The sequence below is a fragment of the Medicago truncatula genome, chromosome 3, assembly GCF_003473485.1.
Source record: "Medicago truncatula cultivar Jemalong A17 chromosome 3, MtrunA17r5.0-ANR, whole genome shotgun sequence".
Lineage (NCBI taxonomy): Eukaryota > Viridiplantae > Streptophyta > Magnoliopsida > Fabales > Fabaceae > Medicago > Medicago truncatula.
Genome location: NC_053044.1, coordinates 24,452,852 through 24,472,414, shown reverse-complemented (window position 1 = coordinate 24,472,414; position 19,563 = coordinate 24,452,852). Strand labels below are relative to the sequence as shown.

General features: G+C 33.6%; 1 protein-coding gene across 1 annotated transcript; it reads right to left on the bottom strand.

The window, feature by feature from the left end:
- Positions 1-1,992: 1,992 nt before the first annotated feature.
- LOC25489007 (zinc finger protein ZAT8) lies at positions 1,993-3,765 on the bottom strand. Its single transcript, XM_013604408.2, has 2 exons — positions 3,595-3,765; positions 1,993-2,406 (listed from the first exon to the last, which is right to left on the bottom strand). The coding sequence occupies exons 1-2, from the start codon at positions 3,763-3,765 to the stop codon at positions 1,993-1,995; spliced, it is 585 nt and encodes a 194-aa protein (XP_013459862.2).
- Between the last annotated feature and the right edge of the window lie 15,798 nt (positions 3,766-19,563).

Genomic DNA, 19,563 nt, shown 5'->3' with positions numbered 1-19,563 from the left:
CGTCAAGATTGTTTTAATTTGAAACAAATCCTGCGGAAACAACCAGATAGATAATGGTAGAAATATAATTTAATTTAAGTTGACGACAAATAACTGTATAAGAAATACCGAATTCTTTGTGGCGAACATTTAATAAATAAATCTCATTATGTCATTACGCAACGTCTTCCTGGTGCTACATCATAGGCACATTGTTGTATTGGATCATGAACATGAGAAAGTTAACTGGTTTACTAACTTTGCAAGTGAATAGATTGGTTGAGATATTAGAGTGTTTAACTGTTAGTTAGTTAATGATAGCTTGCTATACAACTATATTTGTATATAAATTCATTATGTAAACACCCTAATATTTTGAAAACTTGAATTGTGCTTTAATGGTACCAGTACTATTACTTACTTATAACACCGTATGAAATGAAACAACATAAAAGATTGAAGATTTGCATTTTATCTTGAAACTGCATTTTTCTGATTGATAAAATTACAATCAATACCAAAACTTCTATTTTTCATACATTGAAATAGTGAGTACATCCAACATATGGTTATTGAATATGATGGTATTGCATGGTGATTTAATAAGAGGTGGTTCATTCGTGCGGGGAAAACAAAACAAGGAAAGAGGTAGGTAGGTGATGAGAATGAAAATGGAAATGAATAAATAATAAATGAATCGGGACGAAGAAAGAAGCTTACAATACAATGTATATTAGGGACCGAAATAATAATATAGGATAGAGACACTCTTATAATTTTAATAATCAATTGACTTAATCTCCATTACCAATATAAATATGCTTCTTCTTTCTTCTTCTTATTCTCAATTAATCAACACTCACTCACTCAATTAGACCTGTTACTCAATTTCTTTCTTGGAAATGGCAGGTGATAGCTAGGTACTGATGGTTACAAGTCTTTACCGTCAAGATTATTTTATTTTGAAACAAATCCTACAGAAACAACTAGCTAGATAGCAGTAGAAATATAATATAATTTACGTTGGTGACAAATAACTGTATAAAAAAGTTATTATGCAGTGTCTTTGTATTGGACCATAAACATGAGAAAGTTAATTGAGTTTACTAACTCAGCAAGTAAATAGATTAGTTGAGATATTAGAGTGTTTAACTGTCAGTTAGTGAATGGTAGCTTGCTATACAACTACATTTGTATATAAATACATTATGTAAACACCCTAATATTTTAAAAACTTGAATTGTGCTCCAATGGTACCGGTACTATTACTTACTTACAACACCATATGAAATAAAACAACACAGAAGATTGAAGATTTGCAATTTATCTTGAAATTGTATTTTTCTGATGGATAAAATTACAAACAATACCAACCTTCCATTCACAAAGTATATATTACATGAGTAACAATTCGTTGATTCCATTGAGCAGAAGCATTGAACTGTGAAACAAATAACCTCGGTGATTCAATTGTGCACAATAATAGATCTTCAATTGTAAATAGAAAACTATAAAACTTCCAATTATCACGTTAAACAGTTCAAATGATATTCAAACACTAAGCATTTATATTGAAAAGAAAAAGGACATCCAACTCATCCAATTTCTTTAATGGAGAAAAATAAATAAAACTTGAAAGGTGTTCATGAAATAACAAATAACTATACTCCTCTATTAAGTTTACATTTGTGAACACATTCAGGATATCAATGGAAAAACAAATCATTTCCTTTACAAAGAACAATTAGTTCAAATGACCTAAATAATACAATGAAAAACCAATTGGTTTCATTCATGTGCAACATCTTCTGTTTGAAGCTCATTCAAATCAAAATTCATAACAACTCCTTTTGATTCAATTCATTAAAACTCTGTTCCATCCCATTTTCGCCACCTTCATTATTTTTCTTCTTTTCTTCATCTTGGCTGCATTGCCAGACCTTGTTGTCTTTAATCTTGGATAGCATAGCAAACTCTTTTTACTGTTATTATCCTTCACCTTGGTTGCCAATGTTACATTAATGTCACCAACTTGTTTCTCGATCTTTTCATTATCCACATTGCTTGAAGCTTTGAGCTTTTTATGTAGGTGACCTTGGTGGTGCAATACCAACTTGAAATTTGAAATTTTTCAAAGGATGTGGTTGGAGATTGAGTACTCTTGGGACCCTTATCACGGTGCAATATCATATGTCCGCATAAAGCCTTATTGGATGAAAAAACCTTGTTGCAAACAAGACAACCATGTTTCTGTTTCTGATCATCATCATCATCATCATCCTTATTAATAGCATGATCATGTCCATGAAGGTGTAAGTAGAAGTGAGATGTTTTGTGGCCACCGAGTGTGTTGCCAGCGTTGAACCTTTTGTCGCACAAATCACACTCATACATTCTAGAACCTTGATATTTCTCATTACGATCAAACTAATTAAAAGAAGAACAAGGATTCAAAAAGGAACAAGACGGAGTACCCGTAAGCATAGCTCAGTTGACAGAGACATGATTATTATATGCAGGGGCCGGGGTTCGAACCCTGAACACCCCACTTATTCACCTTGAAAAAGGTGAATTCTAGCCACTAGACTACCCGATAAAAAAAAAAGAGTACCTTTCTTCCTCGTGATTGACTAATCAAGTAGTAGCTTAGTGTTTATGATTGAGGGGCGTGGCTTATTAATAGGATTTCTATCTATTTGACCCAGTATTCAATTCATTAACAGGGTTTTTAATTAGAAGATAATTTTTTTAGAGTATTTATTATAAGATAATTCTCTTTGATTACAGGGTTTTTAGTTAGAAGATAATTTTTTTTAGAGGTAATTATTATAAGATGATTCTCTTTGATTAATAGACTTCTATTTCTTTGATTATACGTTCTCCTTTTTTTTTTCTTCTTCTCATAGTTACATTTCTAATTAGTTGATCTTGTTTTAAGCTTTCCATAATTAGAGTTACGGTTCCATTCATATAATCTTTTTTTATTGCTAATGGTTCCATCCATATATTCCTTAAAAAAAAATATAAAATAAACTAGCAACGAACATGTGCTAAGAACGAGCGCGTGCTCTTAACGGGCTGGGCGTCGAAATAGAGGCTATACGTCATTGCATTCCAATGTTGTATGCATTGAGAAAATAAGAACAAATTAATGATAAAACTGACTTTAATAATTTTTTTTTGGCTTAATTGATCATTTGGTCCCTTAATTTAATTCTTTATTTCGAATTGATCTCCTAACTATTAAACGTTTCAAAATGGTCCCTTATCTTTGTTTTAGTCATTATTTTGGTCCTATTTTATTAATTTTAAACCTCTTAAAAAGAAGACTGTTGGATTAAGGAGGTCCATCGGATCTAACGGTGTATCACCAACACATAATTTATATTGGTTTTTTCCTCTTCTTCCTTATCTTCCTCTTCTTCATATAAACATCATCATCAACATTCATGAACCATAAACCCATAAAAATCATGAATCAAACCAACAACTAACAAACACAATAAATCAAACCCAATCTTTTCCCTCTTTCAGATGCCAAAAGAGGAGCGAAAATGAGGAGCGTATTTCTTCAATCTCTCAAAATGGGTATGATTGAGTTTGATGCATAAGAACAGTTTTGGTCAAAAACTCAATACCAACTGTAGCTTTAGATTTCAAATGAAACTCATTTCTATCAAACCTATTCAAAAGCTGAGATTTTCTAACACCAGAGTCACCAATCATAACAACCTTGAACATACAATCAATACCCTCATGATCCAAATCACTATGAAACTGACCCATTATCTCTTTCTGTGATTTTCAATGACCCTTTTGAAAACTGAATGTGATAATGCAAAACCCACCTTGGATCTTAATTGTTTGATTCATAAAAATTGGGTTTTGTGTGCACGTCTTTTGTGTTCTATAGAAAGTGGTTTCGTAAGAGAAGAGAAAAAGTGTGGTTGATGAGGCAATTTGGGTGTGTGAATGTTATGCTTCTTTTGTGCAATGATGGAAACGATTGAGTTTGATTTTTTGTGTTTGTTAGTTGTTGGTTTGATTCATGATTTTTTTTGGGTTTATGGTTCATGAATGTTAATGATGGTTATACAAATAAGATGAAGAAGAGGAATAAAGCAGTATAAATTACGTGTTGGTGATACACCATTAGATTCGATGCATCTCCTTAATCCAACGGTCTTCTTTTTAAAGAGTTTAAAATTAATAAAATAGAACCAAAATTATGACTAAAACAAAGATAAGGGACCATTTTGAAACGTTTAATAGTTAGGGGACCAATTTGAAATAAAGAATTAAGTTAAGGGACCAAATGATCAATTAAGCATTTTTTTTTGTAAGGAAAAAAACTGACTTTAATAACAAAAGGGCAGATTACATTAATCTACCTTGAAATTTTCTAAAACACGGGCACCCCTTTAATTAATTTTTTAAACACGCTAATCTCCCATCATTTTATCTAATTTCATTTCAATTGTAAATACACAATTTAATGTCAGTCATTTTGGTTTCATATATATTGTTTATGTTTTTTCTTTTGGCGGTCAAGTTAAATGGGGATTTTTTTTTTCGAGCATTACTCACCTTCTTGTGAATAATCACATCGATAGCCTACATGTCCTCCCTAATTACCTGATCGCATTGTCTTTCTCTGTTCAAAATCGTTATTGTTGACATACCTTCAATGATCATGATCGAAAACCTTACCCAACCCTAATCCTCTTCGCCGCATAGAACCCTGAAGCTTGTCCTGTAATCACTAATAAGATTGCTTTACAACGTCTTGGTCTCACCTCAATCCCCCCCCCCCCCCCCCCCCCAAATACGGGTCTCCTGACATGAACCCCATCCCTCCCATGGTACCTCTCCTCCAACGAAAAAGATTGTCGGTGCGATTGTCCTAGGCGATCCCCAAGACCGCCACCTCTCTCTCTCATTTTTTAATCATGTATAATTATAATATTTATTAACACATAACTAGAGTGCGAAATTGACTTTTACATATGATAATAAACAACTTGAAACATTAATATATTTAATTATCTATTAACAAAAAGTATAATAAGTTGATATTTTAAACATATTGATTAAGAAAAATTGAACATCACACATATTAATATTTGTCTTTATATATTATTGTAATAAACAAATATATTCTATCATTTCAACCGTGAACATAGTCAAACTATGACACTTATTTTCATACGGTAATCTTTCTAATGATGCAACATTGAAAGAAATATTTTATCATTTCAATATTTAAAACTCAATACTTATTTTTAAAATAATTGGAAAAGATTTTTCTAAAGAAATTGATAACCATATCTAATCAATTTATTTAGGCACAACTTAACTTGTTTTTAAAATAATTGGAAATGTTTTTTCTAAAGAAATTGATAACCATATTTAATCGATTTTTTTAGGCACAACTTAAAAATGTAATCACTTAATATATGTTTAATTTTTTTTTTGTCAATATATGTTTAATTTTATTTATGAGTGAAAGTATGTTGAGCCTCACAAGACTTTGTTTAAATTCTTTCAAAAAAATAAAATAAGACTTTGTTTAAATAAATTTAATTTTGTTTTAAAATTGTACGGTATGTTTGACGTGTTACTTGTTATGGGTTTTTCTGGGTCTTTCTTTAATCAAGTGCTCCATCCGTTATAAATTATGTCTTTTTTTTTTTTTTTTTTGTGATGGTCGAGGTTTGAACCCCAGACCTTACATATATTATGCATTGTCCTTACCAACTAAGCTAAGCTCACGCAGATATAAATTATGTCTCTATAACAAAATATGTTTGTCCTAAATTATATATTATTTTATAATATTTATGAAATATTAGTTCTTCTTTTTCTTTTATATTCTTTACTATTTATTATTCTATATATTTTTGTTCAAAAAAAAAATTCTATATATTTATTATTTTATAAATTATGAAATATCCTTTACTAATTACATTTTTAATTTATATAACATTATGAAATTGACATAATTTGTTTTTCTTATAGACGAAAAGATAGGTCAGACATCAAGGTAACTCTGAAGAACAAAAACCCTCCTCTTATGTCGCAACCTCATAATATATTATTAAAAAAAGGAAAAATATATATATAAGAGGGTGCCAAATCAAAACCCTCAAAAGAGAAATACTTAGGTAGAAGCGAACCTAACACATCAAATTTATGAACATCCAATAAAAAAATGCCACGTTTTTTCATAAATAAAAATGAAATAAAATAAAAACAAATTTAGCAGTAATTTGTTCCTCTCTCTCAATCAACCGCCATGGATAAGAAGAAATGAGATGAAGGAAAAAACACAGTGCACAAAAACAAACTGCAGAAGGTTAAATTTTTTACAAAGCAAAGGATTAAAATTTGGAAAATGAAGAAATCAAAAATTAATTTTCTTAAGATTTTTATTACCTGCAATTTTCTTAAGATATCATGTTCATGCACACTAGAAACAAAAGCAAAGGCTTCAATGGTGGCGGTGCTAGGTTTCTTTTACAATTCTCTAGGTGCTTGTTGGATGGAAATGAGTTCCATGGATGCGGAGAAAATGGTTCGGTATGATGGTAGGAAGTATATTTTAATGATGATTTTTTAAATCAATATTTTAAGGATCATGAAGATGGCTTTTAAGCTTTATGTGAAACTTGAAATTTCACCATTGGTGTTGGAGTGGAATAATAGCAACATCGTGGAGGATGACGATGGTGGTTTTTCATTTTTATTTAAAATGTTTTAAAAACAATAATTACATTGTTGCACCAAAAAATGAAGTAAATGACATGTCTTATTTTTAATGGTTGTTTGCAAGGATGACGTGTTATGTACGATCCTATGCAAGAATTTCTCCCCTCAAAAATCAAAGAAAAACGAAATAAAAATAAAAACAAAAGGGAAAAATGGCCATAAAAAAGAAGGTGATGCACAATCGTCTTTGGGTTCACCCTTGAAACTAGTGTTGTAGGAATAGAGTTTACTTAGATTTTTCTTCCGCCTCTTCATCAGATAAGGTGTAAAGGGGACGTAGCATCGTGTTAGTGACATTCCCACTTTATTAGCATCTTGCTGTTAAGGAAGTGGTTTGCTTGATGGGTGAAGTAAGTCTCCGATGGTCTCTTCGGAGTTGAAGATTCTGATAGAGCCGGTGGTGGTCCTCTTCTATCCTTACTCGGCTTCTTGCCACTGCTTTCCCTAACAACGCTCTTTAGTGGTGTTATGGACAATGCTCTTTATCCTGTTTTGTTTCTTGATTACTTGAAACATTCTTTTACCTCTGCTCTTTTAGGGATCACATTTTCGCTTACTTACTTGAATTATATACGTCTTCATATTGTTGGTTTCTCTGCTGTTCTTTTAGCCACTTTTTCCCTTTCACCGTTTCTTGTTATCGCGATTCTTCTTTCCGAAAATCAGACCAAGACGATGGTTTGTTGTGGATTTTAAGAAGGTGAATTGGCGTGGTTACTTTAATAATATGTTTTGGAATTTGAATTATTTGGATAAGGCCAGTACTCTTGCTGGAGAGGTTGAGCATCCGAATAAAACATTCCCCGAAAGAACTTCTTGGAGGCAGGAACAGGTGCTTTGAGTTCCCCTCCAAGTGAATGGGCCGAGCTAATGATTATTTTGCTAAAGTCGGGATGTTGGCTTAAACTACGAATTCAAGCTGCGTCTGCCATGTCTAACCCCGGCTTGTTTGAAGCAGAAATGAGCAGTGATGCTTTTCAACTTCTAGGAATGTGCAAGATGGAATTGCTTCCTGCTGATTCTCATCAAGGTCGGTAATGTTTTATGTCATGCATCAATACCCTCTTTCTCTATCCTAAGCAGAAATAAAACTAAATTCTAGTATGATCAAACTGATGATACCCTCTTGTATAGTATCTTTCTTTTAATTAGATTGTATATAAGCAACAAGGTTATCTGTTTTGGAAAATAGATGAAGCTTTGAAAATTCTCCTTAAAGGAATTTGTAGTTTCTGTAGTACCTACAATTAGTCTTAATTGAGTGGTAGAAGAATACAATTTAGCCAAATAACATTATCTGGTACATAGTCACAGAATTCGTGTAATTGCCAGGGAACCGCGAACCAGTTCACGGTACTTACACGAACCGGTTCGTGAAAATTCGCATGGGAATTCTCATATAAGTACGAACCAGCGACACATATAAGGGAAACTCGAAAAATTAAAAAAAAACTTTAACTAATATAGAGAATGCCTAGGGAAGTGATCCGGCTCTTGATGAGCTGAACTATCCCTGCTCCCACCTGTGTAAAGGCATGGGATTCTCTTTGATAATCAATATGCTTTGCAGTAGAAAGCTTCTTTATTTATAACATAGCCTTGCACTCAATGTTTGCTAACTAGCCGAAGTGGGACAAACTTAACTAGTAATCATGCTTTTTTTTCGACAGAAACTAGTACTCATGCTTTAAAACCTCTATATCTCTAAATTTTTGTAATACTGATTATTATATTTAAACAAACAACGAACCCAAGCGTACTGACTCTGTATACCCCCTAGCGTACCGAATTCTTTGAAGATGACAAACCGTGTACCCGAATTCGTACCACGAGCCGAAGCGAACTACGAACCGTGTGACTATGATCTAGTATGCCAGGAATCAATCTAGATTCAAGAACAAGTGCATTACTTGGATAACTACAGTTAGCAATATTATCTCTAGTACTTCTTTATCTGGCAATTTAACTACAAAAGCTTCAAACAACTCAATCAGAGATTTCATAATCCTCAAGAAATTCAAGGTAACTATACATCATCCAAAGCCTCCTCAGATCAAAGGAGTGATATGGCATCCTCCTGTCCACTCTTGGTTGAAATGTAACATTGATGGAGCTTCAAAAGGTAATCCTGGTGTTTCAGGTTGTGGGGGAGTTTTCAGGAATGAGGAGGCTAAGGCAGTTATATGCTTTGCAGAGCCTCTTGGTATCAGAACATCCTATCAGGCAGAGCTATGTGGTTTCATGAGGGCAATTGAAATAGAAACCAGATGAATTGGAGCAATATTTGGTTTGAAACTGATTCAGCTTTAGTGGTTCTTGCTACTAAAAAACCAGATAAGGTTCCTTGGGAGGTAAGAAACAGATGGAGCAATGCTATGGCAATGGTTAGAAACATGAATTGCATTGTTACACATATATATAGGGAAGGGAACCAAGTAGCAGATATTCTTGTTAATCAAGCCGTCTCATTAGACTCTTACACTGTTTGGTATGATTCTCATGTGTTTATTAGAGAGCATTTTGTTAAGAACAAATTTGGATGGCCAAATTATAGATTTTGTTAGTTTTGGAGTTTGGTTTTTCCCCCTCCAGTTTGTTTTGCATCTTTATCATTATTAATAGATTTTCGGGTTGGTTAGAGCTTTCCTACCACCCTTTTTTTTAGAAAGAAAAAAAGAATACCATTTGTCAACTGTAACCTTGAGCAATTTATAACCTGTATCATTTTAATTTTCTCATACCAGTTGTTTGTAATGCGCTGGCCTAACAAAAATTGCACACATAAAATCTCCTCCTTGATTTAATTTGTTCAATTTGATACCTCACTTAGCTTTAGCCTTCAGGTTTCATCTTATCTTGGTAGCAAAGTACATTTTTATTAGATATTAGATGGGGTTGATGTTGGGGGTGAAAGCACTGCATATATGAAATAGTAATAGAAAACATAGGTTTGGGGGTGAAAGCACGGTGTTATTACTATTTAAACCTGAACTTCGTTCTAACTACAACACGCCTCCAAAAGTCCACCCAACACCCCAAAGACCTGCTCTGTTAAATCCCAAGGCATTCATTGGCCTGTACCATCCAATTAAATCCCTTCAATTAGCTCCTTAGCCATCTCCATGACAGGATTTGAACATCCTCTATCACTGATTCAGCAGCAACACTTAAAAAATATAATGATCTCTTGTGTTCCACAGCCTCCACATGCATGCAAATTCAACCACCTTTGCTTTGTCAATTAACTCTATTCCTCCACCCAATAGACCCGGGAACTGAGTGAAACTTTCCCATCCCTTGTCATGAAATGCAGTGGATACATATACCCACCCACTTCAAAATACTATTCCATACTTCAACACTTAAACAAGGTTAAAGAATAAGTGTGATGCATCTTCTTCCACCCCAACTCCGAAGACATGTTCAATCGATCATGTTGCAAAACACCTCTTTTTACTAAATTAACTTGTCTTGTGATAGTATCTAGTTTGGAATAATCTCCAAGCAGAGTAATTCCTATTCACCTCTTGCCTTGGTTTAGCTTTAAGAACTTAATATGCCTCTCTAATTGTGTCCAATTGTTATGCTTTTGTTTTACAAATTCCTTTCAGTTACAAAATTCTTGCCAGTATTTGGTTATTATGAATGTAAAGAAGTTGAGCCACATGGTCATTGATCACTATCAATAAGCACTTAGGAATTTGTGAATCTCTATAAACATCAGCACAAAGGAATGAAAAAGATGGCAGAACAATAAATTCGAATTTTGTTCAGTTAAGTTTTCTCTTTCCCTATGAGTGTTTCACCTTCCAAATACTATCAATTTTTTAAGACTATGTTTGGCAATGCCAATGTTCGAGCTTATAGCAGATAGTTTATACACTCATAAGACCAAAATAGACATGTTTGGTGACGTTCCACTATAAATTATCTATTATATTTATAAGCAACCCACTATCAGTATCAGCCGTAAACTTATCCGCTATTTTTTACCAAGCAAGACCTAAAGCTAAAGGTGACAAAACAAATATAAAATGTTGCAACAACAAGAAGAAGAGAAGTTATTATGAGCTGAACATACTTGTAAAATGTTGAACAACAAACTTTTTATTACCGAAAGTGACACTAATGATCATTTTACAACCGGGCAATCGAACTCAGCATCTCAAGTATAAAAAACAAAAGGTTACAAAGAAAGTAGAGAATTGCATCTGAGGCTATAGAATCAACACTAGTTACAAAATTGTTATAAATTTGAACTCATATACGCTACATAGGTAACAAATTGAAAGCAATACAATAAATGACATAGTGAATGAAGCTACTCTAGACGGCGCAGCGAATTCATCGAGGTTCAAGAATGAGGAGGAGGTGGTGGATTACCGCTACGGAGTTCTTCGATTAGATGAGAGAGTTCTTTGCGAGAGGATTCTCTGCCAAACATGAATCCATACCTAAAAGCGCGATTAGGTTTGTCAGAAATTATTATGAATTGAAATTGGATGAATAAGAGAGTGAGAAATAAGTTACTTACCAGAAAGAAATGGCGGAGAAGACGCTGGCGGTGGCAACGGTCTGAACAAGGGTGATCTTCTTCTCCATTGGTGGTAGTGAAAGTCCAAATTATTAACGGCTGTGTCAGAACAGAACAAGACAGTGGCGATTAAAAAAACTTGCGGAAAAAATACAAAGAGGTGCCGCCTAAATACGTAACACCAATTCACCGAGAAAACCCAAAACCAACAATGGCATCAAACAATGACGCCGAAGTATATACTAGCATAGAGCAAGCATCATTGAAAAGCAACCACCAAAGACAGAAAAACAGCTGCAAGCAGCGCTGATCTGCTACACCAGCAGCACCAAAAAACCAGTAAAAAACTGAAAACAGCAGAAAATAAACTGGCAGTAAGGCACAGACAGCTCCGAATACTAAACCATGATCTCTCCTATGGCTCTTGCTCTAGCTAGTTGTCAAACTCAAAGTTCTTTTCAAAGGTTTCATTTTATCATAAATAACTCTTCTTCTCTTCTCCAACATTAAGCTACAACCGCATAGCTATCTTCTTGCTCCAATTTATCTAACATTACATAAAAATATTCACAATTTCAAACAACCATCAAAAAAAAATTTGTAAAGAGAGTAAAGGTTATGCAATTATAAATTTATCAATTAACAAAGGACAGTAAATATGGTTACGACCAAAGGGGCAGCAGGTTTAACAATTAGAGTTGACAATCAACTAAAGAACATGTAATCATCAAATCATAATCAGAATTGAAGGAAATTACATTCAATTTCACATTACCTTACAAGTTACAACAATTAGGGTTTGTGGAGAGAGACGGAGATAGCTTTCTAAACTGAAGAAGAAGGAGAGTGATCGCGGCTCACCGGCGGTGGTGGATCGATTTGCTTTGGTTGGGAGAAGAAAAGGATCGCGTTTCTCACTTGTTCTCAGATGAAAGAGAAAAATAGGAGATTAATACATTTGGTCTGAAAATTGAAATACATAAATTTCATGATTTATTTACGAAATTATTACCGAATAATAAAACAAACTAATTTTAAAATCTGCTCCTGTGCTATAATTTTTTTCCAATAAACATGGTCAAAAAGTGAAAAGGAGGAGTAATAATTAATATCGAGAAATGATATTTGTACAACTATTTTATGATAATTTTTGAATAATTTTTTCTTTTATATTTATATGATGTTGTTATCATCGCTTTTCATTTTCTTTCTCTATTATTTTTTATCAATAAGAAGAGAGAAAAATGAGATTTTTATCAAATAGTTGTATAAATATCATTACTCTCTTCTCGTTTTAAATATAAGCAACCAAAAGTTATGTTCGATGCTCTATGATATAAGAAAATATCGACTACTTCTATCATATTTAATGTTGTTGTTCTTAAATTTACACTTCAATTAATTTATATTTCATTTTTTTATAACATAATATCCATTTTTTTCGATAGCATTTTTATCCTCGTGTAACAAGTTTGCATGAGTCACGATTTAGGAAATACATTTACTTTTTTTCACTCTGTTGGTTAAGGGTGTTTAAGATTGAACCAATTCAAATCAAAAATCTCATTTGATTTAGATGTATTCAAATCATTTTTTGACTCAATCGTGATTCAGTTTGGTTTGCGGTTTTTATTTTTGCAATTGAACCAAACCGTAAGATAAAAGAGACACTAATTATCTGTCAATCAACCTAATACTAAAAGAAATTCAATTAAAATTTTTATAGAATAACATGTTTTTTCTTTCTCTTTGTTTTTATTGACTAAGATATGCTTTTGCTTTTATTAAGTTTCTTCTATGCTTTTGATTTTAAAAATGTATTTATGTGTTTTGATTTAATTCTATTTGCATTTTTGCATATATGTTTATGTTAGATATATCTTGAATCATAGAAATCCTATAAGAACTTTTAGAGAATGATAAAATTTTAGTCATTTGCATTTCTTACCAAAGAGAATTGTTTTTTGATCCATGTTTTTAATTTGGTATATGTTGATGGAAACATTGATGGATGAAACTAAAATTGTAATGTTAGATCAAATTTGAGACGTTGAAAATAAGTTGTTTTTAGCTTTTAACTTGATCTTAATGTTAGAAACAAAAAATTATATTGTCTCACAAAAAACCGCAACAATCGAACCACTCTAAACCGCATTGATTTGATTTGGTTTTCATTTTAAAAGTCAAATAAACCAAACCAAACCGATTTTTTTTTATCTTGCGGTTTGGATGACTTTAATAAAATTCATGAATTTTTTGAAGGCCGTAAAATACTTTTGTTTAGAAAGAGTAATAATTAGTATTATATATAATTGAGTTGCTTACATTGTGTTAGTCTTTTTATACTGCATACTCCAATGAACCAATGTATAAAATATATTTGTACATTCTTTATTTTAAAGTAACATCTCATAATAAAACCTAATAATCATGCACAAATAGTATACTTAAATTGTACACATAATCATAGTTTATCATAAATGGAAGGACCCTTCATAAGATTAGCTAACTCAAATTCATTTTTCTTTTCTCCTGCATTAAATGTCAACTTACCATGTTTGACATCAATTATGGCCCATGCAGTATCAAGGAAATGCCTTCCTAAAAGAACCGGTACTTGAAGGTCTTCCTTCATTTCCATCACAACAAAAATAGCTGGGATAAAAATCCCTCCTACTTTAATAGGAATATCCTCAAGAATTTTGGCTGGGTGTTTAACGGAACGGTCAGCTAATTGCAAGGTTATTTTGGTAGGTTTCAACTCTCCTATTCCTAACCTCTCACATAAGGACAATGGCATCAAGCTCACACTAGCTCCTAAGTCACACATGACTCTTTCTATAGTCTTAGATCCAATTACACAAGTGATGGAAAAATTTCAAGGATCTTTTCTTTGATAAAATTTCTTTCAATTTTTTTGCATAGGATAGCATTTGAGACAGGGCATTTGTGAACGGAATGTTAATGTAGAGTTTTTTCAACAATATTTCAACAAACTTCCTATATTGCTAATCTAGTTTTGACTTGGAAAATCTTTGTGGAAATGCTATTTTTGGCTTGTATGGTGGTGGTGTACTAGGTTTTTCACTTTCTCCCCCAGCCTTCTCACTGTGTGGTTCCTCAGTCCTTTTCCCACGATCTCATTGGTCTCACTATTCCCCTTGGATTTCTCTATTTGTTTATCATTCCTAAGGATGGCAATGTTCATTTAGGATTTTGCATTTGGTTCAGGTTCTCCCGGAAATACTCCGAAGGATCTAGAGGAAGAAACTACTTGGAAAATTTGAGTTTTTGGCATTTTGTTAAGAGTAGAGATGGAGTCCACTTTTGAAGTCAAGTTAATAAGAGTATTACTCAAAAATTCAGTTTGGTTTTAAAATTCTTGATTTTATTTTGTTTGAGTCATCACAAAATTTTCTAGCAAAATTCCTGAAGTGGCGGGAAAAATGCGCGAGCAAAAAGAGCTCGCTAAACAGTAGAGTCGCCATCGAAGTTTTATTTTTGAAAAGGGGAACATCGATAAAGCCCTTCAAGAACGAGAACAAGGTCATTGCGATCAAATTTCAGGTTTGGGAATCGGTTATGCAAGGGAAAGGTATTAGCACCCCTCACATAACTGATTCTCGAACCCGAAATTTGGTCACAATGACCTTGTTATTGTTCTCGAAGAGGTTTATCGATGTTCCCCTTTTCAAAAATAAAACTTTGGTGACGACTTTATTGTTTAGCGAGCGCTTTCAGCCCGCGCATTTTTCCCGCCACTTCAGATGGCGACTATGCTGGGGATATTTAGAGAATCAAGCCTAATTAGTTAGTTTAGCTTTTAGTGTTAGTTCCTTTTCCTTCCATGTTTGTTTATCGTTGATCTTATTTGCTTTATTTTATTTCTGCTTTATTTATTTTTCGCCTTTATATTATTGTGCTATTGTATTAGGGTTGTGCTGTTCAAAACACTTTTGAGTGGAGCTCTTCACCCGAGCTTGAAAAACCTAGGTTTAGGATGGTGGTTTGCATAATATTGATTTTCGAGAAAGACATCTCATTTAGTCAATTTGAAGACCCCACCTAGAGATGGTCCTCTTCGTTGAAAGGTCGTCCATATAAATGGTTATCCCGTTATTATGACGAAATTTCAAATTGGACCCCTAACTCTAAGGACCTTCTTCTTGGAACCTCTTCAAATTTTGGTGTTTGTATTGGATTTCGAGGTAGATGTCTCATTTTGGTTGGTACAAACTCCGCCTAAAAAATATGTAATTGTGAAAGGTTATCGTATAATGGTTAACCTGTTATTATGAAAAAATTCCAAGATGCCTCCATGACTCTAGGTGCTCCTAACAAAAAACCACCTTAGAACTATCCTTGGTGAGAACCTTGATATAAAAAGCACGTAGAACTAAGCCCTCATAGGGAGCCTTCCCTTTAAGTTTTTTCTCTCAATTATTTGTACCCACACAAAGCATACATGCATTGAATCCACATGCATAAAATTATTTTCTTAATATACAAGTTTGTTTCAGGGAATTGCAAAGGCGAAAAATGTGTTGCAAGTGTCTAACAAATTGAACACGGGCTCCGAGAAAAGAATAACTCTGTCATTGAAAGTCGAGCTCCTAGATTTGGAAAGTCTTAGAGATTTGAGCACCGAGTTAACAACAATTCAGAAGGGTGCATTTGAGCACCGAGTTAACAACAATTCAGAAGGGTGCTTTTGTCTTGAAGTATGGTGACATCCTTGACCTCTTGTTCACCAATGTCCAGGATAACGATGTCACAACATTAGCACAATTCTACGACCCCCCTGATGAGATGTTTTCTATTCCAAGAATTCCAACTAGCATCCTCTAAAAGGCAAGGGTTCATATGTGAAAATTGGTCATCCTCTAAAAGTTGAAAAATTGGTTGAAGCTCTAAACATTGAAGTCTCCAGATTTGCTGGCAATGTGAAAACTTGAGGGAACGCTCCCGGCTTCCTCCAAAGTTTTTTAGAGAAAAAAGCTCGTGAGTTTTCCACGTCCCGAGATATGATGTCCTTCAATAACGTGTTATCCCTTCTTGTTTATGGTTTGGTATTGTACCCATCAACCGAAAACTTTGTTGATTTTGCCGCAATTAGTGTCTTTTGGGCTGTCCTTAAGAAAGACAAAGATCTAGTTCCCGCACTCTTGGCCAATGTGTACTACACTCCTCACATACATCACGAGAAGCGAGGTGGCAATATTATATGTTGTTTCCCTTTACTCTATCGTTGGTTCATATCTCACATGTGCAAGGACCAATCACATATGAACAAGATGGATAAGGATACTGAAAGCGTGATCCGTTGGTATCCAAGGCAGCTCGACCTCAAAGAAATCGTCAATAGTTGTGGGGAATTCCCGAACGTGCCACTCATAGGATCCAAAGCACGCATAAACTACAATCCAATTTTGGCTCTAAGACAGTTAGGACGTCCTTTGTGGGAGAAGCCCGAAATGAAATCCTTGGAATGTCTAGTGTTACATGACATAGGTGCCAATGAACCTATGATTTTACAAAAGATTATTTGATATTGGGGAAAAGTTAACAAGAAGGGAAATGATTGGAAACGCAAGGTTGGCTCCAGCAAAGAGACTTATTAACAGTGGGTCAAAGAAAGAGTCGAACAGGTGAAACTACCATTCATTGTCAAAGCCCCTATTCCACCCAGGTCCCCCGAGCCTATCCCTATATCAATAGAGGAAGCAGATGAGCTTAAAGCAACCATTGCACAACTCAACAAAGAAAAAGAAGAGTTGCAAGCTATTCTACTCAAATCTACTAAAGAAAACTGAGATCAACAATGGAAAGGAGTCTGAAAGGACAAAATCATTGAGAGTAGCAACAAACGAATAAGGCTTGAGGAGGATGAAAGACGCAACATTCAAGTATGTTTGGGAGGAGAAAATTCTTAGCTCAAGCATAAAAACCAAGAGCGAGATGAACTATTAGATAAAACCCACGAGTTGAAAGAGTTATGGAAAAGATCTCAGGTTGAGGGAAATAAGCTTAAAATAAGAGCTCGAAGATGCAAAACAAAAGCTCAATAGCATGGCGAATAAGTATGAGGGATATATGTTTTCTGAGAGGCTACAAAATGAAGTAGTGGGAAGAGCACTTGTGAGGAGTCAACTTGAGTTTAAAAAGGAACAAGAGAATTTGGAAGAATTCAAGAAATTCAATGACCGTCAAGGAGAAGCTTGTGAAGACCTCAAAAGAGAAAATGAAGGGAGGGAGTATCACTATATGAACTTGGTTAACTTGGTTGAAAGCATAACTCTTTTCTGAGTACTCTGTGACGAGGGTGTGCATTGGAAGAATATGTTTTCAAGACTAGCAAAGTTGGCCAATGATGCGATTGAAACCATCCCTACGAAGTTGCAAGCAGCTGACGCAGCAAGGCATCCCTTGAATACTCCTTCCGAAGTCATTGCTTTTGTTGAATTCTGTAAGACTATGATAAGAGACTTTAAGGAGAAGATTGAGGCAATCTAAAAAGTTTGTAACCTGCATGTTTGTATAACTCTTTGATTATTAATGAAAAATCCTTATTGCTTTTCGGTTACTTATGTTTCTCTTTATTTCAATACCTTTACAATTGGTAGATACTTGCGGTAGCATCAAAAGTCTTGTAGTTCCCTAAAACTAATCTTAAAAATAAAGGAAAAAAAAAACTTTTCATGCATTTGTTTTAACGTCATCTATAACATGCATACATTCGTTTTCATACCCAAAACTCATTCCCCTTCTTATTACTAGGAATTCCTACAACATAAACTGATTTATTGGTATTCGCATTGACACACTGAATGGGAAGTTGGATCGACTGATGGATACTCTCCAAAAACGTGCAAAGAGAGAGCAGAACTCACAGCCTCGAGCGATGGAGAATGTTACCCCCAAGCCACCTCCAACCTCTCCAACAGTTGTGTTGGAACAAAATGTGTTTAACATTACCCTTTAAGAGTTTTGATGATAACATGTTGTTGGAACAATTTTATGAGATTTTACGTTGAGGCCTGTGTGTCAAAGTTGTTAAATGTTGTATAATTTTCGCTGCGATGTAATAAATGATATGTTGTTGAAGTTGATTAATAAATAGTAATTTTTATTCTATTTACGAATTTATGAAAAGCAGTGTGACATTCTGTATATGTTGAAATACGCTGATTTTATGTATGATTTACATTGTTAGGAATACGGGGTGTTACAGTTTGAAATTACAAATTCTACAATTGATATGTTAGGTTATATACATAAATTTCAATACAAATATGGTGGTTCTTTGCATAACGTTGGTTCTTTCCTGAATCCAAACTTTTTCACTATAAAAAAAAGGGGTTAATAGGCTTTTACCCCCCTGTAATATGAGACCGAATCCAAGAAAAAATATATGAGAATTCTCTTTGGTTTAAAAAGAAAAATCTGCCTCTCATGAGTCATAATTGGCAAAAAAATAAATAAGAATTCTCTTTGGTTTAAATAGAAGATTTGGATTCTCTCTATTTACAATAGGGCAGCAATGGATGTTTTGGAAATGAGGAATGCTAGCAACACCCTCTTTTGAGCACTTTCTTTAGCACTCATTTTTTTATTGGGTGAAATCAATGTATGTTCCACCACTTTATGTGGGTTCCATTTATTTTGAATTTCGAAACGAATCTGCAGCTATATATAAATTCAATCTAGTTTTAATATCATAACTACAACTCAATCGGACAATCACTTAGCTCCCCTAAAAAAAAAAATCTATCACTCAACTTTAAATCCACCAAGATCTAAAACCATGAATAGTACACTTAAGCCTGATAATTACAAGATAATGCATATAATGCTTACCGCTATTGCCAATGATCGACAGCGAAACCCGCTTTTGTTAGACCATTTACAATGGTTTCAACACTCAACACATTTTTTCTTTTCCCAATACTCCATGTCATTTTCTCTCTTCCACCTAATAATTGATCACTCATTCAACTTTTATATGCTCTCCAATGATTTTTTTTTAAAACATTCAATACTCTACCCCATCACTTTATATTTCATATTCTTATTTAATTTTATATTTTTTTTTATGATTACATAAAATTAAAATTATCGATTATAATTAAATTAAAAAAACAAACACTTAACAATTTATCTTTTAGATTTTTGTAAAAACGAAATTTATTTAAATAATTTATTTTTATTTTCTTATCATATTTATTAATAAAAAGGTTCATTTTTCAATTAAATAAACTCTAGAAATATCAATAGTCATTATC

Coding starts and splice junctions, on each gene's coding strand:
- LOC25489007 (XM_013604408.2), bottom strand. CDS start 3,765: ATGGGTCAGTTTCATAGTGATTTGGATCATGAGGGTATTGATTGTATG. Junction 2,407..3,594: donor TTGAGTTTTTGACCAAAACT/GTTCTTATGCAT, acceptor TCTTTTAATTAG/TTTGATCGTAATGAGAAATA.